The sequence below is a fragment of the Ovis canadensis genome, chromosome 12 (assembly GCF_042477335.2).
Source record: "Ovis canadensis isolate MfBH-ARS-UI-01 breed Bighorn chromosome 12, ARS-UI_OviCan_v2, whole genome shotgun sequence".
NCBI classification, from domain to species: domain Eukaryota; kingdom Metazoa; phylum Chordata; class Mammalia; order Artiodactyla; family Bovidae; genus Ovis; species Ovis canadensis.
Window position 1 is genome coordinate 83,890,428 of NC_091256.1, and position 25,468 is coordinate 83,915,895.

The following is a 25,468-nucleotide window of genomic DNA, read 5'->3' on the forward strand; positions in this document are numbered from 1 at the left end:
AAATCAAATAACAAAATAAATAGAGATATATGTATTGCATGCTCATGAATAGAAAGACAATATTGTCTAGGTGTCCGTTCTGCCATACTTGACCTATATACAGTCAATGCAATCCAAATCAAAATTCTAGCAAGTTATTTTGTAGATACCAACAAACTTGGTATCTTCTTGGTACAGATTCTAAAGTTCACACAGAAAAAAAAAATCAATAAATAAAGTTTACACAGAGAGACAAAAGACTCAGAATATACAACATAATATTAAAAGAGAAAAATTAAATTGAATGACCAATACAATCCAACTTCAAGACTTTACTATAAAGCTATGATATGCAAGACAGTTTGGTATTGGTAAAAGAACAAAGAGATCCACGCAACAGAATAGAGAGCCCAGAAATAGACCCACATAAGTTACTCAGCCAGTCTTTATGACAAATGAGCCAAGGTAATACAATGGAGTATCTCTTCAACAAGTGATGCTGGAACAAATGAACATCCACATGCAAAAAAAAAGAAAAGAATCCAGACACACACAAACGGATATCATAGATCTAAATGTAAAACACAAAATTATAAACTCTTATAGTATCAGAGTATGCAATGACTTTTTAGATAAAACACCATAGATACACTTTTTAGATATAACACCATAATCGATGAAAGGAAAAATTGATAAGTTGGGCACATTAAAGTTAAAAACTTTTGCTCTGTGAAAGACACAGTCAAGGGAATGAGAAGATAAGCCACAGACTGGGAGAAAATACCTGCAAAAGAGATATCTGATAAAGGATTATTATCTAAAAGATACAAAAAAAAACTGCTGAAAATCAACAATAAGAAAATGAACAATTTGATTTTTAAATGGGTAGAAGTCCTGACCTGACAGCTCACCAAAGGACTATAGAGATGGCAAATAAGCATGTGAAAATATGCTCCACAGTACACATCGTCAGGAAAATGCAAATTAAGACAATAATTCAATGGCCAAAATCTAAAACACTGACAACACCAAATGCTTACAAGGATGTGGAACAACAGGAACCCATTTTTGGTGAGAATGCAAAATGATATATAGCTACTTTGGAAGAAAACTGGCAGTTTCTTATAAAAAATAAACATCCTCTTAACGTACAATTCAACCACTGCTCCTGGGTATTTACCCAAAGGGAGTAATGGGTGTTGTAATGTCCATACAAACACCTTCGTACAGATTTAACAGCAGCTTTATTCAGAATCACCAAAACTAGGAGGCCACAAGATGCCTTTAAATCAGTGAATGAGCATTCAGACAATGGAATATTGTTCACCACTATATTCAGACAATGGAATACTGTTCATCACTAAAAAGAAATAAGCTCTCAAGGTGTGAAAAGTCAAGGAGGAACTTAAATGCATATTAAGTGAAAGACACGATTTCAGATTCCAACTATATGATATTTTGAAATAGGTCAAATTGGGGAATTCCCTGGCAGTCTAGTGGTTAAGACTCTGCAGGGGACCCAGGTTCTGATCCCTGGTCAGGGAACTAGGATCCCACAAGCTGCATGGTGTGGCAAAAGAAAAATGTTTTCTTTAAATGAAAATAGGTGAAACTATGAAGATGGTAAAAGGATAAGTGGTTGCCGGTGGTTAGAGGAGGGAGGGATGAACAGACAGAGCACAGAAGATTTTTAGGGCCATGAAACTCCTCTGTATGATATTATTGATATAATGATGTAAACATGTAACTTACATTTCTCGAAATTCACAGAATGAATATCACCAAGAATGAACCCTACAGTAAACTATGGACTTTGGGTGATAATGATACATCAACGCAGGTTGTCAACTGTAACAAATCTGGTGCAGGACGCTGGTAGTCAGGGCGGCTGTGATTGTCTGGGACACTGAGTGCATAGAAGCTCTTTGTACTTCCTGCCCAATTTTGCTGTGATCCTAAAACAGCTTTTAAAAAAATAAAAGGGGAAAAAACCTCACAGAACAGTGACTGATAGCAAACGGCAGTGGTTGTTTTAAATCACAAAGCTTCAGGGTGATCTGTTATGTAACAATGGATAACAAAGACACCCCATTTATGGAAAAGACTGATGACTAACTGCTAACACCCATTCTTTCTTTCCTCTTCTATAATAGAACCCTTCAGTTCTGCTACGGGAAAAAAATGGCCTCCCAACCAAAGATTACATTTACTAGCTTCCCTCACAGTTGAGTCCACAGGGCTAGGATCTAGGGAACAGTACCTGGATGAACACGATAAAGGAACTTTCAGGGTTATGCTCTGGAAAAGAGGGTCTGTCCTCCCCACCCCTTCCCTGCTTCCTTCTGGGAAAAGAAGTGAAGATGGCATTTGAACTGGAGCAGCCACCTCATGTCATGAGAGGGGAACCACATGTCAAGGACGGCAGGGGAACGTGGCAGAAGGAGCCAAGGTCATGGGTACTCTCCAGACACCATACCAGCCCTGACTACAGTCATTGCGGGGGCTGTGTTTCTGCAGCCAAGCCTGTCTGCCAAGTAATACACCACATCTCAGGGCTGCCCTAAAGATGGAATAAGACAGGTACAGAAAGAATCTAACAAGGTACCTGACACAGAGCAGATGAGCTCCGTGCACGTGGGGCCTGAGAGCTGAGAGCCTCCAGCAGGGGAATGCAGCTATTCAGATGGCCTTGACCCAACCGTCTTCATCTACTTTCAACGGTCAGTCTCTGCGACCAAGCCCGCAGCTCTGAGCGAGACATGTGTAGAATGGGAGCAAGGCTGATCCCACCGATACAAACCAAGCCCAGGGATCCATGCGGAGGCAGACACCCAGAGCTCAGCACTGCCAACTGTGCTCCCTCAAACCCACCTTTGCCATTTTCAGTAAGCACAATTACTTTCAGCAAACTCTCCCACCTTCAAGATAAAGTCCAGACTCCTCAGCCAAAGGAGAAGGAAATGGCGACCCACTCCAGCATTCTTGCCTAGAAAAATCCCATGGACAGAGGAGCCTGCTGGGCTGCTGTCCATAGGGTCGCACAGAGTTGGACACGACTGAAGCAACTTAGCAGCAGCAGCAGCCTCAGCCAAAGGAATACACAGAGTCATTCACAGCCTATCCCCACTCCTTGATCTAAGCTTAACCCCTGGGCCCCTCCCTCCAAGCACCAGCCCTACCAAACGGTGCAGAGTTCCCAGGCCATTCTGTGTCTCCTCACACCCCAGTGGCATGGCACACGATTGTCCATTTGCCTGCAAACCCACCTCTGTCCACAGAGCCTCTGCCCTCTTCTCTACTTGGCTGACTTCTGTTCTTCCTTAAGACAAGGCTCACCATCACCTCTAGGAAACTGTCCTTGGCTATGGAAGAGACCACTCACGGACCCACCAAAATTCTCTCTTCCATTCCTCCCCAGTATGGGAAGTTTTATGTAACACACGGCCACCGAGCGAACCACAATATTTCCCAGCCTACCAGCTGGGGCCACGGGAATTGGCGCTGGTCAACTGGTGTAAGCAGAAGTGACATGGCGATGTTTGTTCCAAGATGCCCTTAAAGGAAAGGAGCACCCATCCCCCTTCCAAGGGCTTGGTAACAGTTCCTCTTCAACATGTGCACAAAAGCACGGCAGACAGCAGGACAAGAAGAGGAAGGGAGCCCAGGCTTCCGACACCGTGGGCAGCCTCCACGTGGCCGAGAGGAGCAGTGGCAAGGGAGAAATTTAAGAGGTTACTACTATTTATCAAAGCCAAGCACCTCCATGGCCTTCAGTGGCCACTGAACCAAACCTTCCTGCTTCAGAGGACCAGCCACGGGATCACCTAGAAGATCCAAGATTAGGGTGGAAACTCCACCGACTCAGGTCATCGATTCAAACTGTCCAAGACCAGGGGAAAGCAAAGCAGAGCTCAAGCCAGCCCGTGCCCATGAGGCCGTCTTCCTGAACCTTCCACCTCTGAGCACTCCCGCCCCTACCTTGCTTTTCTGACACAAATTTAGAAAAATTAGGACCTTACCTCTGGAGACTTTGTAGACTTCATAGAAGGAATAGAAGTGGAAGCCTATGGAAGCTAACAGGTAAAAGGACAGTTCCCACCAGGGCAGCATTGCTCCTGTGACAAAGGGTTCTGTGGCCCACGCCGAGAGTTTCTAGGAAGAGAAACAGAAATAAAAGCCGTAAGCCAAAAACACACACCAGAGGACAACGCCGCATCCCCATCGCCAGCTAGTTCCCTTGTTCTCCCAGGGACCATCACTCGGCAAGACGCAAGCCCTCCTCCCAGGGACACCTCCTCCGCCATGACCTCATCCCACCTGGTCACATCTCACACACACACACACATATACACATCACACACACACATCACACATACATCACACACACACCATCACACACACACATCACACACACACACATCACACACACATCACACACACATCACACACATATACACACATCACACACACACCACACACACAGAACACACATCATATACACACACATCACACACACACCTCACACACATCACATATACACACAAAGCACATACACACACACACCACACACACCACACACACACATCACACACATATACACCCATCACACATATACACACATCATACACACATACACACACACCTCATACACACCTCACACACATCACACATACACACACATCATACACATCACACACACACATCACACACACATATACACACATCACACACATACACACCCACATATACACACATCACACACACATATATACACACATCACACATCATACACACACACCACACACACACATCATATACACACACCTCACACACATCACACATACACATACACACATCACACACACACCACACACACATAACACACACACATACACATCACACATATACACACATCATACACACATACACACACACCTCACACACACCTCACACACACCTCACACACATCACACACACATCACATACATCACACACACATCACACATACACACATCACACACACATCACATACACACACATCACACACATATCATACACACACATCACACGCGCACACACATCACAGACACACCACACACACACATCACACACATCATATACACACACCTCACACACACAAATCACACACATATCACACACACACCACACATCTCACACACACACATACACACCTCACACACACATCACACACACATCACACACACATCATGCACACACACACACATACACACATCACACACACATCACACATACACATCACACACACATACAGACACGTATCACACACACATCAAACATACATAAATATCACAAACATCACACACATATCACACACACACATATCACATGCACACATCACACACACACACACACACACACACACACACACACACACACACACACCCGGCCTGCCCAGGGTGGGCAGGTCTTCCCCTTGAGCCCACGCCGCCTGCCTGCCTCCAGCACAGTGTACACCAGCCACGTCTGTCCTCACTGCTGCCACACCCTTCTCCCCGCAGAGCGGACCTTTAGAGGGCAGGGACCACGACGTAAGTCCACAGAACCCAGCACAGGCACCAAGCACATCAGGACGGGACCACCCCGTGCTCCAGAAATAAAAGATTACTGTTCAAAAGCCTGAAGAGAAGGGAGCCCCAGGGACTTCCCTGGAGGTTCAGTGGCCAGGACTGCATGCTCAGAGAACCGGATCCCACACGCTGCAACTAAGGGTTCACATGCCGCAACTAAAGATCCAGCCGGCAGCCGAGTAAATACATACATTAAAAAATTAAAAGCACAAACCACCTCCAAGCCACCTCTAACCCAACAGCCTCATCCTCCTCACTCTCCCCTTCCAATGCCATCCCAACAGTGGTTTATAAGACTGGATTAACAAAACCACCGTGTCTTCCATCTTCCGGGCGCTTCTTAAAGGGAAGCTAACAGCCTGATCCCACTGGCAGACTGTGAGCTGCGCACTCTGTATATGCAGTCTCCCTTCTTGCACAGGAACTGCATTTTTATCTGGACACAAGGATGCTGAGCCCATACAGTGTATCCAAGTGTGGATATTTGAATAGTTCTGGCGCTGAGGCTGTGGTCATCCTCTTCCTGCTGGGTGGAGTTGGAACAGGAGGGTAAAGCCGCAGAGAAAAGCAAGACAGAGGCGCCTCAGTTCCTGACTGCATGTACCACCCTACCCCACCCCCCAAACTGCCCTGGACCTCTTACATCTCTGGACTATTACATGAAAGAGAAATGCATTCCCAGGTCGTTTAAGGCTGTGCCATTCTAAAGCTCTCTGTTACGGCAGCCATGTCTATACTCTTAAGTAATAAAGCAGGTAACAGGAAGTCCTAAAATTCTGCAAATTAAATGATCAGTTCCCAAATGACATTGAGTTGGCTAAATGTAAACCCCTCTATGGCCGTCATTGCTTTACTTAAACCTCTCACATATGTCAAAGTCAAATTAAAACAAGAGCAAAATGTTAAGCCCCCAGCAAGCACTTCTAATACGTGACAGTAATGCCAAAACTCAGATCTCACCCATGAGCTCATTGTATTTTCACAAGAGTTGGGTGAAGTATGTGGAGCACCAGAGGCAGGCATTTATAGATGATGAATGTGAACATGGTGAGGTCATTCAATCAGAAATAATGGTGCCAGGGCTCAAATCCAGGTTTTGAGACCCCTGGGCCCCCACCTCACCCCTCAGGGATGGAGCCCCGTTAGTACCAGTTCACGGGGTTACTTGCCCTCAGAGTCTAGTTCAGAACCTACTACTCACAAACCCCTTTTTTCAGGGAGTCACAGCAGGAAGGGATATAAACTTTCCCTTTCATAAAATAAGAAGTCAGAAATCAGTGGTCCTCCAACCAGAAGATCCCCTGGTAATTACCTACAAGTCGCTGAGGCATGAGTTTCTCCCACAGAGCTCCTAGAATACCCAGAATCTGGCACTCATACTTCCACAGCCAATCTCTCTAAGCCCTGGAATTTCAACAACGCCTGCGTGGGATCCCCTAGTACTTTTCAGAACCACTACACTTTATTTTCGGAGAAGGCGATGGCACCCCACTCCAGTACTTTTGCCTGGAAAATCCCATGGACGGAGGAGCCTGGAAGGCTGCAGTCCATGGGGTCGCTGAGAGTTGGACATGACTCAGTGACTTCACTTTCACTTTTCACTTCCATGCATCGGAGAAGGAAATGGCAACCCACTCCAGTGTTCTTGCCTGGAGAATCCCAGGGATGGGGGAGCCTGGTGGGCTGCCGTCTATGGGATCACGCAGAGTCAGACACGACTTAAGCGACTTGACAACGACAACCCTTTATTTTTAAATAGCTGGCACCTTCCAGAATCTGTTAAGATTTCTTTGGGGGACTTTGTAGGATTAGTAATTTTCCATTTAGTGATAAGTAAATTTCAACCTCTGGGCTTTTTAACTTTCTGTTTTGTCATGCATTACAGCTGATAAACAATACTATGATCATTTCAGGTGAACAGCAAAGGGACTCAGCCATACATATACATGTATCCGTTCTCCCCCCAAACCCCCCTGCCATCCAGGATGCCAGAGAACACTGAACAGAGATCCCTGTCCTATGCGGTGCGTCATTGATACAACCTCTGAGTTTTGTATTTGCTCTCCTTCCCAAGGATGCTGGTATTACTCTGTTGGATAACTTCCTCAATTGGCAAAGAGCTGAACCCCCTTCAAAAGCTATTGAAATTTGAACATAAATAATCTTGGAGAGTAACTAAAACTTCCAGAATTCCTGCAGTTTTGAAGCTTTTAGTGAACATTCTCCTTCGAAGACAATTCTCTTGCTTTAGTGACTTAACTGTTAGAAAACCAGAAAACTCAAATGTTTTTTGACGCTGCTCTTGGCTATATCGTATACATTCTGCAGACATATACACAGAGATACTCAGTAATAAGCAACAAAGCGGAGGGCTGTGTTCTCATATTTAACACTTGGGGACTGGACCAAACGGCCTCCTGTAGTGGATTCTGCATCAGGCAGACCTGGGGGGTAACCAGGCTCTGCCACTGACTGGCTCAGGAATTTAAGTGGGTCACAGCTTCCCAGATATGCTTCCTCATAGACTTATTAAGTGGATTAAACGTAAAAGGCATACCCAGGGCCTGACACAGAGGAAGCACTCAGTGAACACTAGCTAAAATCCGTCTCAGTGGATCAGTTAGTGAATTGAACTCATCAGGAGCTTACCTCCCCGGAACCCTGGGTTTCCTTCTGAATTGATGACCTCTAACTGACCTTCCATCGGAGAAGGCAATGGCTCCCCACTCCAGTATTCTTGCCTGGAAAATCCCATGGATGGAGGAGCCTGGAAGGCTGCAGTCCATGGGGTTGCTGAGGGTCAGACATGACTGAGCGACTTCACTTTCATTTTTCACTTTCATGCATTGAAGGAAATGGCAACCCACTCCAGTGTGCTTGCCTGGAGAATCCCAGGGACGGGGGAGCCTGGTGGGCTGCTGTCTATGGGGTGGCACAGAGTCGGACACAACTGAAGTGACTTAGCAGCAGCAGCAACTGACCTTCCATGGGAGGAGGGACTGATCATCCCACCCGCTGCGGGGCCTTCCTCCGCTCATCAGCACCCCAAGAGCTCTCTCTAATGTCTCATCCTCCTCCCCTCCCCACATCCAGCCCAAGGCCACCCCAGATAGCAACAATGTGTCCTTGGGGGCCCTCTGGAGAGCTTTCTGCCCAGCGTCTCTTCTCACCATCTCTTTTCTTAGCCCCAAAAGGAATTATATGCAGTATTCACTCTTCTTGCCTCACCATTCACAATCCCAGGAATGTAATCTCTAAATACCACCATCAAACACACACCCACTTGTCCTTAACAGATCTTTCTTCCTTAATAATTCAACTCTTATCCACTTATCTCAAGAAGATTGCTCTCTCCAGTGCTCTCCCCACCTCTGTTTGTTTCAGCTGTGCACTCAGAGAGCCAATCAGGGTAGATATGTTTTAAGGAATTTAATGATGCAACAGTATCAAAGAAAAGAAAGCTGCGCCTTTGGGAATATAACTAGAACTTTTTTTTTTTAATGTCCAAACTCACAAAGGTTCCTAAAGACTCAGAAAATTCTCAAGTTTCTAATGTTTCAATTTTCTAAATGTGACTATGTTCTTCTTTAGGCACAAGCTACCACAATGAAATTAAAGGAATCCTTACTCAAATGTGTAAGTAATGCCTTTTTTTCTGTTTTGCATGCATAGATTCAGGGCTGCAGCAACATTATCAGTTAAGTGTGCATCCACGCAACAGCCTGGACTTCCCTTGTGGTTCACACGGCAAAGAATCCACCTACAATGCAGGAGACCCAGGTTTGATCCTTGGGTCAGGAAGATTTCATGGAGAAGAAGGGAATGGCAACCCACTCCAGTATTCTTGACTGGAGAATAATTCCATGGACAGAGGAGCCTGGCAGGCTACCGTCCACAAGGTTGCAAAGAATCAGAATGACTGAGTGACTTAACACTCGCATATTCAATAGCCTAGAAACTCATCACCATTTACATCATGATTTCTATAGGAAACAGCCAAGCTACAACAACACGGACTGTTTTAAAGTAGGAATCTACCTGATCAATCTGTATAAAGGAGGTTACATTACTGATGTGAGAGCTAAGGAGGGTTACAGGGAGATCTAATGGTAAAGATGTACCTGAGAGCACTTCCACTTCAGAGGGAATACTGGTCAGGACCTTGAGAAGGAAACAATGTGGGCAGTTTTAGAGCCAAGTGGCAAAGGGTCTTAAACATATATGACATTTAATTTTTGTGTGAAGCTTCAGGAAGAAGACCTTTGACATGGTGGTAGCGTCGAGAGGCAGGGAGGTTAGCGATTCAGGCCCTCTGTGGGAAGTGGAGAAAAAATTCTAGAACCATGCAACACAGTAGGAAAAATCAAGTTGCACATGGCACCAAACTAGTCCAGGAGGCAGTGGGGTGGAGGGAGAATAAAGGACCTAAAACAGCATCTCCAAAGCTGTTAAGACTACATTATCTCAAAGTTGGTATTACTGATGAGAGTAAGGAACTGGCACAAAGTGAAGACTAAGAGAGAAAATGCATTTAAGATTAGGTCTTGGAAGAAAACCATGGCAAAGGTTTTCCTGGGATTAAGGGAAAGAAGTCAGACTGGATGAACAGGATTTCCCTACTTTGTTTTGGGTAGAAGAGCCCCAGGCTGAGTAGTTCCAAAAAGTACTATATTTATCTGGGAACTATAGAACTCATGGGGCCCACATAATAAAATCTTAGCTGGAAAACAGCAAGACTTCCTCCACGAAGAGAAAGTTTTCTATACTGAAGCAATGTACGTTTGCTTTCATGTTGTAATTTAACACTCCACCTGCTTTCAAAGATGCCATCCACTCTCATTCTCACCAGGAGGAATAACAGTTAGCTCTTTTTTCAGGGATCAGAGTCCTGCTCAGAGAAAAGACGCAATCTGCCCAAGGACCCAGAGAAGCCAGCAATGGAGCAAAAACAGAACCCAAGTTCTCAACTCCCACTCTCTTAGGCAGAAATCCTGTTCCTTACTCTTGGCAGAAAAGGACAGCTCACTGTGCCAAAGCCTGAAGTGTGCATACACACAACTTCTGTAAGATGCTTTTCCCCAGCGATTTCCAATCTCTTTTCAAAAGTCCTTTATCTTTACTGTTGCTAAGTACAACAAATGGATTCCAACACTTCCTCTTTAAAGTCTTTCCTGCTCCTCACCCTTGGTATTTAGCACTAAATAGGGTCTAAATAGCACCTGGGCTTCCATGGTGGCTCAGACAGCAAAGAATCCACCTGCAATTCAAGAGACCTGGGTTCAGTCTCTGGGTCAGGAACATCTCCTGGAGAAGGGAATGGCAACCCACTCCAGTGTTCTTGCCAGGAGCATTCCACGGACAGAGGAGCCAAATACTCCCATGCACCAGATGACTTTAAAACAGCAACCTCAGCATGAAGCTAACGATCTCCAGCACCATCACCATCATCATGCCCAACTAACTAAACTGAAATATTTCTCTACTGAGTTTACCCAGAGTTAAGTAACAGCTGTACTCTAATACTGACTCATTGGAAAAGACCCTGATGCTGGGAAAGATTGAAGGCAGGAGGAGAAGGGGACGACAGATGATGAGATGGTTGGATGGTATCTCCGACTCAATGAATATGAGTTTGAGCAAGCTCCGGGAGTTGGTGATGGACAGGGAAGCCTGGCGTGCTGCAGTCCATGGGGTCGCAAAGAGTTGGACACGACTGAGCAACTGAACTGAACTGCTGCTGCTGCTGCTAAGTCGCTTCAGTCGTGTCTGACTCTGTGTGACCCAGGAGACAGCAGCCCACCAGGCTCCCTGTCCCTGGGATTCTCCAGGCAAGAACACTGGAGTGGGTTGCCATTTCCTTCTCCAATGCATGAAAGTGAAAAGTGAAAGTAAACTGAACTGAACTGTACTCTAATAAGTAGTATTGACAGATTACCTACGCTGAGAAAGCACTTTAAAAGTTTTCTTTCACTTAATCTCCATAACAGCGCTGAGGTTGGTACTTCTGGTAACCTCATTAACACAAAAGACCACCAAAGCCTGGAAGGATCAAGAAATCTGCCCCAAATCACACAAATCTAAGCAGCAGAGCTTAGATTCATGCTCACCAAGTCTAATGCCAGAGCCTTCCTTCACCCACCTCCCTATTCTTCAAGTTCACCCGACTCATTTTTTTCAGCATCTACGATGAAATCAATTCGTCAGGAAAGCTAGAAGACAATACAAGCTATACACATGGAAAAGAACTTAAAGTTACATTTAGTATAGATACTCCCCAGGAAGAAAATCAACTAGATGTAATCCAAATACACAGGAAACATCTAACTCACACATTTCTTAAGAGATTTACTGAAGAAGACGAACTAAACCAATTTACCTCGGATATGAGGGGAAAGTCAGCAGTTATATAGAGGTAAGGGTTGAGTAAACTTGAAATAGTTCTACATTTAGGAACAAATGAGCACTCTGGAAACCACAAAGTAATAAAGCAAAAGAAACTCATGCCCACTGAAATGACAAAGGCATTACAGAAAAGAAAATGCCAAGGCAGAGCAATATTCTAGCACATTTGGGAAAAATGTTAGGAGACTTTTACTCTTTTCCAAGTCCAACTTGTTGAAACAGAGACCTGTTTTGCAGAATATAAATTACATGACTTCTACCAGAAAAACCAAGCCCAGATTCATGGTGTCTTCTCATAATACAGTGTTTTCCTAACCATGCTTAAGAGTCTCATTCTTCTACGTACATCATTCTAAAGAGAAACACTTTCCTAAACCCAGAAAGGCTTCATCAATACATTGGAATGATCGGCTGTGATTGGAGAGGTCCACTGGGCTGGGCAAAAGTCTAATTACTGAATATTTTAAAATACGTTATCACGACATCCAAATATGCTCCAAAATATTAGGTATCAGCTATGTGTCACTGTGCAATAAATCATTCCAAAGCATGGAGGCTTAAAATAACAAGCTGTATTCTCTCCTGTGATTCGGGGGGGTGGCAATCTGAGCAATTCTTCTGCAGACCTCACCTGGCATCAGCTCACATGACTGTCACTGCTCTGGCTCAAGGCAGCTGGAGGGGACAACGATCTCACCCACATGTCTGGCATTTGGTGCCAGCCATCACCTAGGTGCCTTACTTCTCCACGTGGCATGTGTCCTCTAGTAGGCTGGTCCTTCATAGCACGGTGGCTCCAGGGTCTTAAAAGAACAAAAGCAAGAGGGGCAAGGTCTCTTAAGGACCAGGCTCCAGAATTCACAGAACGTTTTATTGGTCAAAAGCTCAGTACAGACTCAGGGCGGAAGAGAGAACAGCTTCCATCTCTTTACTGGAGGAGTGTGTATATGTGAAGTCGCTTCAGTTGTGTCCCACTCTTTGCGACCCCATGGACTGTAGCCCGCCAGGGTCCTCTGTCCATGGGATTCTCCAGGCAAGGATACTGGACTGCATTGCCATGCCCTCCAGGGGATCTTCCCAACCCAGGGACTGACCCACGTCTCTTGTCTGCAAGTTCTTTAGCGCCAGCTGGGAGTATCTTAAAAAGGGGCAGAGACATGGCTTACCACACAAGGATGTTAGAATTGCTAATAAGTAAAATCTGGAGAGGCAGTGGGAAAACTACATCTCACAGGAGATCTTTATTAGGTAAAATGTCATAAAGGTTGAGAGACGTATATTTTAAAGAATTACCTTCCCAAACCAAATCTCAAAATCGGTACTGTCGCCTCGTCTGATCGAGCCAGTTTGGGGATTTCTTTTGTTGGGTTGGCCAATATGTTTGTTCAGGTTTTTCCATAAGATGATACAGAAAAACCCAAATGAACTTTTTGGCCGACTCAGTACAATACCCTACCTGACCATGTCCAGTAACACTGCAAAGCAGGGGAACTCTATTTCAAAGAAGTTCTTATTCTTACCTCTTTTCTTCTTAAACTGAGTCAAAATCTGCCCCTCCATTTCTAAAAAGCATTCTGCTACTAGTCTTACTGTACCTGGAGAAACTGAAAGCACAGAGGCAGGATAGTGTGATAGTTTAAAGCATGGCTCTGGAGTCAGAACACCAAAGGCTGAATCCCAGCTTTGCTACTTTCTAGCTGTGTGACCTCGTACAAGTTGCATGACCTCTCTGTGCTTCAATGCCCTTACTTATATAACAGAGATGGTAACTATCTTCTGAGAGTTGCCGTGACGACTAAATGCATTTACAAAGAGAGAGAACATTACGTTGACCATGGTAAGCTCTAAAATGCTTATTCTTGTTGTCTTTAGTATTATTCCCACGATTATTAAGCATACTGAAAGAATAACCATTATTCTTGCCAATCATACTCATAAATACTGAAAGATACTTAATGCCATCCACTCCACCCCAAGCCCTCTGCCAGGACAAACCCCAGGCTGCCTTCAGTCATTTCTTCCATGTCTTGGTTCCCAGAGCCTTTATCAGCTGTCAGTTGTCTCTTTACAGTACAGGTGCGTAGAGCTGAACACAGAATTCCAGGTGTGCAGAGCCAGAGCAGGACAAGACCATCATTTCTCTTCTTAGGAAGCTAGACTTCCAACAATGAAAACCGGGACGCATTCCTTCATTCGACAAACATCAATGAGCTCCTACAGAGAATCAGGAACTGTGCTATTTGTGAAGACAAAATAGATTCTATCTGGAGGATCTGCCAGGTATGGCTCCCCTAGAAAAATGTCCATGCCCTATTTCCCGAACATGTAAATATGTTACCTTACATGGCAAAGCGACTCTGCAGATGTGATTCAGTTAAAAATGTCAAGATGGGGACATTATCCCCAATAATCCACATGGGCCTAATGTAAGCACAGAGCCCTGCTAAGACGGAAGAAGGCAGGTCAGGGACAGAGAGGAGAGAGGATGACGGAAGCAGAGGTCAGAGGAATACGCTCTGAAGATGGAGGAAGGGGCCAAGAATAAAGGAATGTAAGCGACATTAGCAAACATTAATTAGCAAAGAAACATTAATTAGCAAAGAAACATTAATTAGCAAAGAACATTAGCAAAGAAAAAAAGACAACCCCCTCCCACCCCCCGACCACGCCGAATCTCTAGAAGGAACACTGCCCCGACAACCCAGTTTGGATTTCTGATCTCCAGAACTATAAAGTAACCAATTTCTGCTGTTTTAAGCCACTAAGTTAATGGTAATTAGTTACAGAAACAATAGGAAACTAATATGCCACCCCTAACCTCAATTAGTTCATGGTCAAGTGGGAGGAAAGTACTTCATTAAAAGGATTTATATAAAACATCAGAATATTTTAATCTAATTGTTATAAACTAAAACCTTAAGCTGCAAGAAAATGAAACCCGAAAACAAAATTTTGTGTTCAGTTCTCAACTCAGCATTTTTCAGCTTCCATCTCACACTGCTGTCAATCTTAATATGCAACATAACTCTAAGTGCTTTTATATGAACTGCCCTTGAGCCAGATCTCTGCTGTTAAAGATTGGAAGAAAAGGAGGCAGATTTATCAGCCCCTAGTTCAGAAAAGTTACTAATGTGATATTGTATCCCTTCCCTGTAAAATTCTCAACCTATTTGAAGCCTTTTTAATCACCAGAATCATGCTCACCACATCTTACACTCCCCAGATTAGGGGCAGCTGAATGAATCAAATTTTAATAATATATTTAAGTGAATTTTGTATTACAGTATGCTTAATTTTTTTTTAAAGTATAAGGCTTCCAAAAAGCAAACTCATTCCAATAATTACGACTTAGATAAAAAACTGAATCCCCTCTCTGTCCTTTCAATTCCATTAAAGGTGACCACTAGCAGGACTCCTAAACGCCCTCGTTTATTTAGTTCTGCCCATTTTTTAACTTCCCCCAAAAAATGGATCACAAAGCACTCACTCTTGCGTCCACCTTTTTCTCAGTTCTACCTTTGCAAGGCTCATCCAATGTTGTGTGTTAAGCAGATTTGTTCATTCTCATTACTGTGGCGTATTCCATTGTATAAGCAATATGCTTACACTTTTGTCCATTCTACTATTGATGAACACGTGAGTTGTTTTTAACTTCAAGCTATTAGGAATAATACTGCTCTGCACATACTATTACATGTCTTTCGGTGCCAATGTATCTGCCTTATTACTGTTCAGAATTTATCAAGAACGGAGTAGCTGAGTCATAGGAGATGCATCTGCCCAGTTTTAGTAATGATACTGTAATACTTCAAAACAACTTCCAAAAGTTATACTAACTTCCATACCCATCAGCCATCATGTATAAGAGGTCCAGTTTTCCATATTCTAACCAGTACTCAGCACTGACAGGGTTTTGTGTTTTTTAGCCACTCTGGTGAGTAGAGTGATATCCCATTGTAGTTTTAATTTGTATTTCCCTAATTACTAATGCACTCCAGTGCTCTTGCCTGGAGAATCCCAGGGACGGCGGAGCCTGGCGGGCTGCCGTCTATGGGGTCACACAGAGCTGGACACAACTGAAGTGACTTAGCAGGAACAGCAATTACTAATGAGGTTAATCCCTTTTTCATGTTTATTGTGTATTTGAAAATCCTATTTGGGAAGTGACCTGCCCTTTTTTCTACTGGACTATCTTTTTCTCAATGATTTGTGAAAAACCGTTTCTACATTCTGGGAATGAGTCCTTTATTGGATAGAGCCCTTACAAATACCTTCACCCATCCTGCAAGTTGCCTTTTCTCTCTGGAATCTTTCAATGAACAGTAGTTCACACCAATATTTTCTTCTATAATTAGTGCTTTTTGTGTCCTATTCAATAAACCTTGTCATAAAGGTGTTCTACTTTGCTTTCTTCCAGAAGCTTTCTTGTTTCAGATCTCCCATTTAGCCGTATGACATATCGATTAATTTTTGTATACTGGGTGAGGCAGATGATCAAAATTCACCTTGTCCATTTGGATATCCAGTTGGCCCAGGAACACTGACTGAAAAGACTCTCATTTCTCTAGAGCACTGCAGAGTCACTTCTGTTATAAATCAAGAGATCTCAGACCTGTGAGCCTGTTTATGGATTCTCTACCCGGTTCCATGGTCTATCTGGCATTGTATCCACACCACACTGACAAACTACATACTCATCTAGCAGCTTAAATCTTCCAACTTTGCTCCTTTACTAAGATCATCTAGAATTTCCATATATATTTTAAAATTAGCTTATTGGCTACTTTTGAAAAAAAATCTGTTGGGATTTCAATTGGGCTTATAATGAATCCACAGAGTTATCTGTGAAGCAGTGATTACCCTCTATTATTTTAAGTGTTTTAAATCTTTCAATGTTTTACAAAGAAATTTTATCACAAATGGGTGCTGAATTTTATTGAGTAGTTTTTCTCCTTTATTCTGTGGCTAAATTACAATTATTGATTTTCTAATGTTAGACAAAGTTTACATTCCCAGAATAAATCCAACTTGGTCACAGCTTCAGTTCAGTTCAGTCGCTCAGTCGTGTCCAACTCTTTGTGACCCCATGAATCGCAGCACACCAGGCCTCCCTGTCCATCACCAACTCCCAGAGTTCACTCACTCACGTCCATCAAGTCAGTGATGCCATCCAGCCATCTCATCTGTCATCCCCTTCTCCTCCTGCCCCCAATCCCTCCCAGCATCAGGGTCTTTTCCAATGAGTCAACTCTTCACATGAGGTGGCCAAAGTATTGGAGTTTCAGCTTCAACATTAGTCCTTCCAATGAACACCCAGGGCTGATCTCCTTTAGGATGGACTGGTTGGATCTCCTTGCAGTCCAAGGGACTCTCAAGAGTCTTCTCCAGCACCACAGTTCAAAAGCATCAATTCTTCGGCACTCAGCTTTCTTCACAGTCCAACTCACATCCATACATGACCGCTGGCTACAATCACCATCTGCAGTGATTTTGGAGGCCCTAAAAAATAAAGTCTGACACCATTTTCCCATCTATTTCCCATGAAGTGATGGGACCAGATGCCATGATCTTAGTTTTCTGAATGTTGAGCTTTAGGCTAACTTTTTCACTCTCCTTCTTCACTTTCATCAAGAGGCTCTTTAGTTCCTCCTCACTTTCTGCCATAAGGGTGGTGTCATCTGCATATCTGAGGTTATTGATATTTCTCCCAGCAATCTTGATTCCAGCTTGTGCTTCTTCCAGCCCAGTGTTTCTCATGATGTACTCTGCACATAAGTTAAATAGGCAGGGTCCCATAAATACAGGTATAGGTCACTAGATTTTATTTACCAATACTTTCTTTTAGGGCTTTTGTGTCTTTTCCATGAGAGTCTGGCCTAGAGTTTCTTGTAACCTCCTTATCAAGCTTTAGTAACAAGGTTATGCTGGCCTCATAAAAGCAAGTCAGGGAGTATTCCTTCTTTTTTATTTTTTTAAATGTTTGTAATATTGCACTAGTGAAGCCATCTGGGCCTGGAAATTATACTCTGAAAAGGTTTTTAAATACAAATTTAATTTCTTTACAGATATGGAACTATACAAATTATCTAGCTCTTGTGTCTTAAGAGATATTTTATTCAAAAAACTTGTCCATGTCACTTGAATATATAAATGTACTACCATTAAATTGTTCACAATAACATCTGAAGATTTTTTAAAACATCTGTAGGACATGTAGTGATAACTCCCTTCTTGCCTGACACTGGTAACGCCATACACCATTGGACGGAAGGAAAGAAGGGAAGATAGTCATGCTTTAGATAACAAAACCACTGTTGTGGGAATATTCTCCAGCAGAATTATGCAGAGCAAGACCAGCGCAGATGGAGCAGGTTAACAATCCAGCAATTCTCTTTCAACAGCTTTGACCATCAAAAACAACTGTGGACCTGAGGGAAAGGAGACAGGAAGTGAAGAAGGAGGAAACAAACTGTAATGCTTGTGTGGCCAGCAAGACAGTGCAGGAAGCAAACCACGGCTAACCCGGGCTTGTAACCTAGACACGCAGCCCTCTATCCACAAGGCGTTCATGGCCTCCTGAATTCCACCCACAAACGTCAATGCCTTTTCTCATACATCTTTATTTTCACGAACCTCTGAAATTCGGGAGTTCATTTGATTACATATGTGGAGAGCAAGAGCATTTCCAGTGACTCTGTCACCAGTAAGAGTCACAGATTCTATCATGCCACAGTGCAGCTGTTGCAAATACTGCAAATGTCACTCACACAGGCATCACTACTCTGAAATCCTGAGACCTTATCTGATACAGCACTGAGTTTTGCTATTTAATGGATTGATTTTTTTTAAAAAAAAAGAAATACATTATAATTGTGGGGGGTTTGTACTACTTTGATTGCTGTTTCAATGGAATTTGTAACTATGTATTTTTGAACGCCTTTTAAAAATTGGCTTCCCCAGACTTGAAAGAGAAGGCAATGGGAGCCCACTCCAGTACTCTTGCCTGGAAAATCCCATGGATGGAGGAGGCTGGTGGGCTGCAGTCCATGGTGTCGCTAAGAGTCGGACACGACTGAGCGAATTCACTTTGACTTTTCACTTTCATGCATTGGAGAAGGAAATGGCAACCCACTCCAGTATTCTTGCCTGGAGAATCCCAGGGACAGGGAGCCTGATGGGCTGCTGTCTATAGGGTCGCACAGAGTCAGACACGACTGAAGCGACTTAGCAGCAGCAGTAGCAGCAGACTTGAAAGAAGGCCATAGCAACAAAAAAAAATGGGTAAAGCACCCAACAAGGAATCAAGGATCTCACCCACGCCAGGGAGCTCCCAGGCAACAGTTAAGGAGCGCCTCCCCTCGGCAACGCCCTGCCCTAGAAGGAGGCACAGATGAGTAAGGTTCACCCTGGCTGAAAGCACCAGTCACTCAGTCTTCTGTCCACCTCTTTGTGACCCCATGGACGTAGCCTGCCAGGCTCCTCTGCCCATGGAATTCTCCAGGCAAGAATGCTGGAGTGAGTTGCCATTTTCTTCTCCGGGGAAGAGAGAGGAGGCCCCACCCATGGATCAAACCTGGACCTCCAGGATTGCAGGTGGATCCTTTACGGTCTGAGCCCCAGAGCAGCCCATCAGCCTGGCTAGTTCCCGACATCACCTACAGAGTTAACACCGACACAGAGCCACTCGCAAAAATGACGGCTGTCTCCAGAGACTTGGCCTTCACCCTTGGTCTATATAACCTACTTCCCAAGGAGGGACAAAATAAACAATAAACAAAGCATAGGCTTTGATCCAGAAAGAGAAGTGCAAAACCCGACCCCAACACCTACTCTCTGTGGCTCTGGCATCTCCTCTAAGCCTTTCTTTCTTCTGCTGTGACAAGGGTTAATACTATCCTTCCCGGTTACTGCAAGGTTTAGAACTACTGGATTTAAAGCACCTAACAAGCACATCATCCCTGTTACTATTAGTTAAATCTTTCAGGTCAGAGCTCTGATCCAACACTTAATGACAATTATAGTCTGTCACTGAGATAAGAGGGAGAAAAAAAAAAAATACCGAAAAGATGGACCATGAACACGGAAAGAAAAAAAAATCATTCTTCAAAGTCCAGTATAAAGTCCCCTCCTCAGGAAAGCTTTCCCCCTCCTCTCCTAGCGTTCCCACAGCCTTTATCACGGGGCGGCAAACAGCTCTGCGAATGAATGAAGGAGGAACACGGCACAGTAGGACAGAAACAATGAGTTTCACCCCCACATGATACAAACCACCCGGGATGCCAACTCAATGGCCTGACCGCCCTGATCCAAGAGCCACGAACCAATCAAGCGGTACATTTCTTAACGCCAATGCCGTCCATCCTAGTACCTCTCCCGCTCGCTCCGGTAGGAACTGCGGGGAGGAGGGCCTCCCACGTAAAGACTGTGCCACCTAAAGGTCAGGCGTAAAAGAAAAGAGGGAAACTTGAGTCCGGAGAGTAGAAAGCAAGAAGTCTCTAACTTTGGGGGGTGAGGGGGAGCCTTGTCCCCGGAGCCACAGCAAGTCAGGCCAGCGAACTTCTAAGACCGCCAAGGGGTCCAGCGTCCACACTTCCCGCAACAATGCCAACTTGGAACGAGGCCAGGGAGAGGGGGCCGGGGCAGGGGCGCGTACGGACTCGGCCGGCCGCGGAGAGCCCGGCCTTGATCCGGGCGCACGGCCACTGCCGCCGCCGCCGCCGCCTTTGTCTCCAGCGCGGGACCTGGCGCGTCCTCTGCCCCGCCTCCGGGCGCGCACGTAGGCACGGGAATGGGAAACGGAAAGCGTCTGGTGCGTTTCTTTTTGTTTTCCAACCTAAAGCAAAAAGTCAACGCCTAACTTCCCGAGGACCCTCTACGGTCACCAGCTACCAACCTCCGGGCCGCGCCGGGCGACGGCGATGTTCCCGCGCGCCCCGAGCTCCCCCACAACCCTCGGCACCTCCGAGTCGGCGGCGGCGGCGGCGGCGGCGGGCTTTGCGGGAAGCCGCCCTCTTCCCCGCGAGCGGCGGTTGGAGGCCCAGCCCCGCGCGCGTCCTCGGAGCACGTCCCCGCCCTCGGACCGGCGCGCGCCGCCCGGGGCTGCCTGGCTCGCGAGCGGGTGGTGCCCGCTGGGAACTGTGGCCAGCAGGCCGCGCTGCTGGAGCGGACCAGTGGGAAGGCGGCCCGCCCCTCCGCACCGGGAGAGCCCGGAGCCGGCCCACCGGGGTCCAGCCCCCGCTCGCCGGCGGGCCCCGGTGCCTGCGCTTAGCAGCGCGCCGATCTCTCCACCCCTGTTTGTTAATTGCAGACACAGATCGCTGCACCCCTTGTTAATTGCAGGCACCGATCGCTCCTCTACCTCTGTTTTTAATTGCAGGCACCGATCTCTACTCCACTCCTTGTTAATTGCAGGCACCGATCTATGCACCTCGTTTGTTAATTGCAGGCCTGCGGCTGCCAGCATATTTAAGAACGGAAGTCACCTGAAATCCGGCTCTAGTGGTCCCCACGGACGTTTTGCAGGCTAAAGGAGGTAGCTTGGTGGGGTGGAAAGAAGGCGGGCTTTGCTGCTCGGACCGCTTCTAGAGCTTGCCGTGTGATCTTAGCCCCTGTGAGCCTCCCTGTCCTCCTCTGTAAAGCGGAAATAAGCTTCCTTGCTTTCCTGAAGAATTAAGAGTGAAGACCAAAAGGGATGAACTTTGTGAACGACAAAGCAACTTACAAGGATGATCAGCACTTTGGAATGTTCTGTCAGTGATTTTGAATAGGTTGTAAGAGTGGGAGATCTGAATCTGTCTTGGACCGTGACTTCCTGCCAGGTGTTACTCAGAGGCCTCCAAGGCCAGGGCTGCCAGAGTTCCACAGACTTATCTGAGCAGGAGAGTCACCTGGGCTCTTGTGAAAACTGCTGGCACTTGGATCCTTCTTCACGTGGACAGAATCAGACTCCCCAGGGGAAGAGAGTTTCAGGTGGTTCTGTGATCAGATACATGTGGATAACTCTGCATTCAGTTCAGTTCAGTCGCTCAGTCGTGTCCGACTCTTTGCGACCCCATGAATCCCAGCACGCCAGGCCCCCCTGTCCATCACCATCTCCCGGAGTTCACTCAGACTCACGTCCATCGAGTCATTAGGTCGCAGGAAAACACAGTGCTCTTAAGTTTCTTCTAGCAGTCATTGATATAGTCCAGAAGATTATGTTTCTGACTGCAAAAATTCTGTGGGAAACCAGAGTACAAACTCTCTGAGAACAGATACTAGCTCCTGTAAGCTCCCACCATCCCCACCCTCAACCTTAATAGAGGATGACTTTAAGGAAGCAAGTGTTAATAAACTAGCCCCAAGTAGGAGTGCCAGGTGTAGCAAAAATTCAGGCTGCCTAATTACAATTGGTTCCAAATAGGAAAAGGAGTATGTCAAGGCTGTATATTGTCACCCTGCTTATTTAACTTCTATGCAGAGTACATCATGAGAAACTCTGGACTGGAAGAAATACAAGCTGGAATCAAGATTGCCGGGAGAAATATCAATAACCTCAAATACGCAGATGACACCACCCTTATGGCAGAAAGTGAAGAGGAGCTAAAAAGCCTCTTGATGAAAGTGAAAGAGGAGAGTGAAAAAGCTGGCTTAAAGCTCAACATTGAGAAAATGAAGATCATGGCATCCGGTCCCATCACTTCATGGGAAATAGATGGGGAAACAGTGGAAACAGTGTCAGACTTTATTTTTTAGGGGCTCCAAAATCACTGCAGATGGTGACTGCAGCCATGAAATTAAAAGACACTTACTCCTTGGAAGAAAAGTTATGACCAACCTAGATAGTATATTCAAAAGCAGAGACATTACTTTGCCGACTAAGGTCCATCTAGTCAAGGCTATGGTTTTTCCTGTGGTCATGTATGGATGTGAGAGTTGGACTGTGAAGAAGGCTGAGTGCTGAAGAATTGATGCTTTTGAACTGTGGTGTTGAAGAAGACTCTTGAGAGTCCCTTGGACTGCAAGGAGATCCAACCAGTCCATTCTGAAGGAGATCAACCCTGGGATTTCTTTGGAAGGAATGATGCTGAAGCTGAAGCTCCAGTACTTCGGCCACCTCATGCAAAGAGTTGACTCATTGGAAAAGACTCTGATGCTGGGAGGGATTGGGGGCAGGAGGAGAAGGGGACGACAGAGGATGAGATGGCTGGATGGCATCACGGACTCGATGGACGTGAGTCTGAGTGAACTCCAGGAGATGGTGATGGACAGGGAGGCCTGGCATGCTGTGATTCATGGGGTCGCAAAGAGTCGGACCCAACTGAGCAACTGAACTGAACTGAACTGAATTACAATTGAATCTCAAATGAACAAAGAATGATTTTTCAAAATATCAGTATGGCCCATGAAATATTTAAGACGTGCTGATTTTTTTTAAAATTTGTTGTTTATCTGAAATTCAAATTTAATTGGGCATCCTGTATTTGATTTGGCAACCCTCACCCAAAGGGTTTGGCAGACAGAGAGATGGAGTAAGAACTCAGCAGAGCAAATGTCAGACTCAGGGTCAGGAATGATGTAACAGCTCCTGTGTTATTTCTAAATCACACAATTGGATAGTAATGTAGGTTCATTGTCATTTACCTTTAACCCCATTCTGCACACACAACATATTCCCTGGAAAACACAAAATGAAAATAAGAGTTGATTTCATCATAGGTAAATTTAAAAGTCAATTAAATTAAAATAGTCAAATTTTAAAAGTAAGCAATAGACTGGGAAACGTATTTGCAGAAGCTATGATACAAAGTGTTATTACTAAGTATAGATTAAATACAATCACTAAAATATAGAAGCCAGTTGTAGATGAGCAAGACACATGAATACTAAAAAAAAAGAGAGAAAGAGAAAAATATAGGATGTACAATTAGGAAACAAACATATTGCAAAAAGTTCAAAGTAGTGCAAAGTAAAATAACAATTTTTCACCAAAAAAATTAACAAAAATTAATAATTTTAAAGGCTGGCAAGGGTGCTGTGTGATAGCAGTCAGACACTTTTTAGGTTGGTAAACAATTTGGTAGTATCAAAACCCTTACAATTATGAAAACCCTTAATGTTTAAATCTTTTGATTTTGAACTTTGTTTATGGGAATAGATTCTAAGGAAATAATCCATAACTTAGAAAATGCTCTTTACAGTTTTAATTTTATTTATTTTTTGGGCTGCAGGGTTCAGGATCTTAAATCCCTGACCAGGTATCAAACCTGTGCTCCTTGCGGTGGCAGCACAGAGTCTTCATCACTGGACTGCCTGGGAAGCCCCTCAATTTTAAATTACATCATTTCAATTTTATTATAATAAGGAAAATATTATAATGTACCAAAGTATACTAGAGAAGAGGGGGAATATCCTGAAATTCTGTAATTTTCCAGACATAAAGAAGTGGAAATTAAACAAAAATTTACACATTTTGTGATCTATTATATTTGCAACATTTTAAAAATAATGGTCACTATTCATATGTAATATGATCGTAACTAAGTTCTTTTTAAATCTATGCATGGAAAAATGACTGGAAAGGAAATAAAGTTAAATCTGGGTGGTAGAACTTTATTCTTAATTTTTTTACATTTTTGTTGAGATTAATTACTTTGATAATAGATAAATCTCAACGTGGTGCCACCTAAAAAACAAAGGACTTGTCTTATCAGTTTTAAAACTCTAAAATCTCACCTTTGCACACTCCTGCATTAAATGCTGAAACTATCTAATAGTTAAAACAGTTTCCCTAAATATAAACATAGAAACACCTTAACCAGCTCTGCACATTATCTGTTAACCTAGGGTCTATCTTAGCAAATTGTTCTACGCTTAATTTATCAACTTAGTCATTTACATAACCATATAATAATTAAAGTGCCTTAAGTATTTTTTAAATTTAGCAAATTATATGAAGCCTTGGGTTTTTGTCCCCTCAAATTACATTCTCAGCAGGGGCAAGCTTAATTGCAAGGACTTTTTAAAAATTGTGTAGTAAAATACCACAATGTTTACCATCATAGTTATTGTTAAGCATACAGTCCAGAAATGTTAAGTATATACCCTTTGTTATACCACTCCAGACTCTTCCTCTTGCAGCACTGAAACTCTGTACCCATTAAACAGTAGCTCCCCACTACCTTAGTCCCTGGGAACGCCATTCTACTTTCTGTCAATGAATTTGACTACTCTAGGTCTCTTAGGTAAGTGGACTCATACAGCATTTGTCCTCTAGGAGTGGTTTATTTAACTTAGCATAATGCCTTCAGGCCTTAGCTTTATTGTAGCATGTATCAGAATTTCCTTCCTTTGTAAGGCTGGATACTACTCCATTGTATGTATATACAGTTGTTATCCATTCTCTGTCAGTGGACACTTGGGTTGCTTCTGCCTTTTGGCTATTATGAATAATGCTGCTATGTGCATGGATATACAAATACCTCCTCCAGACTCTGCTT

At 44.2% G+C, this 25,468-nt stretch overlaps 1 protein-coding gene across 2 annotated transcripts in view; it reads right to left on the minus strand.

Annotated features, from left to right (window-relative positions):
* The window catches only part of HHAT (hedgehog acyltransferase), a 373,409-nt gene extending 352,230 nt beyond the window's left edge, over positions 1 to 21,179 (minus strand). The window contains exons 1-2 of one of the 2 annotated variants that reach the window (XM_069544234.1): positions 20,884 to 21,179; positions 3,999 to 4,131 (exon numbers count right to left, since the gene is read on the minus strand). In XM_069544234.1, coding sequence (XP_069400335.1) covers positions 3,999 to 4,089 — 91 coding nt within the window. In that variant the 5' untranslated portion in view covers positions 4,090 to 4,131; positions 20,884 to 21,179. The remainder of the gene's footprint in view (positions 1 to 3,998; positions 4,132 to 20,883) is intronic. The other variant, XM_069544235.1, reaches the window with a different exon arrangement.
* Positions 21,180 to 25,468: the final 4,289 nt, after the last annotated feature.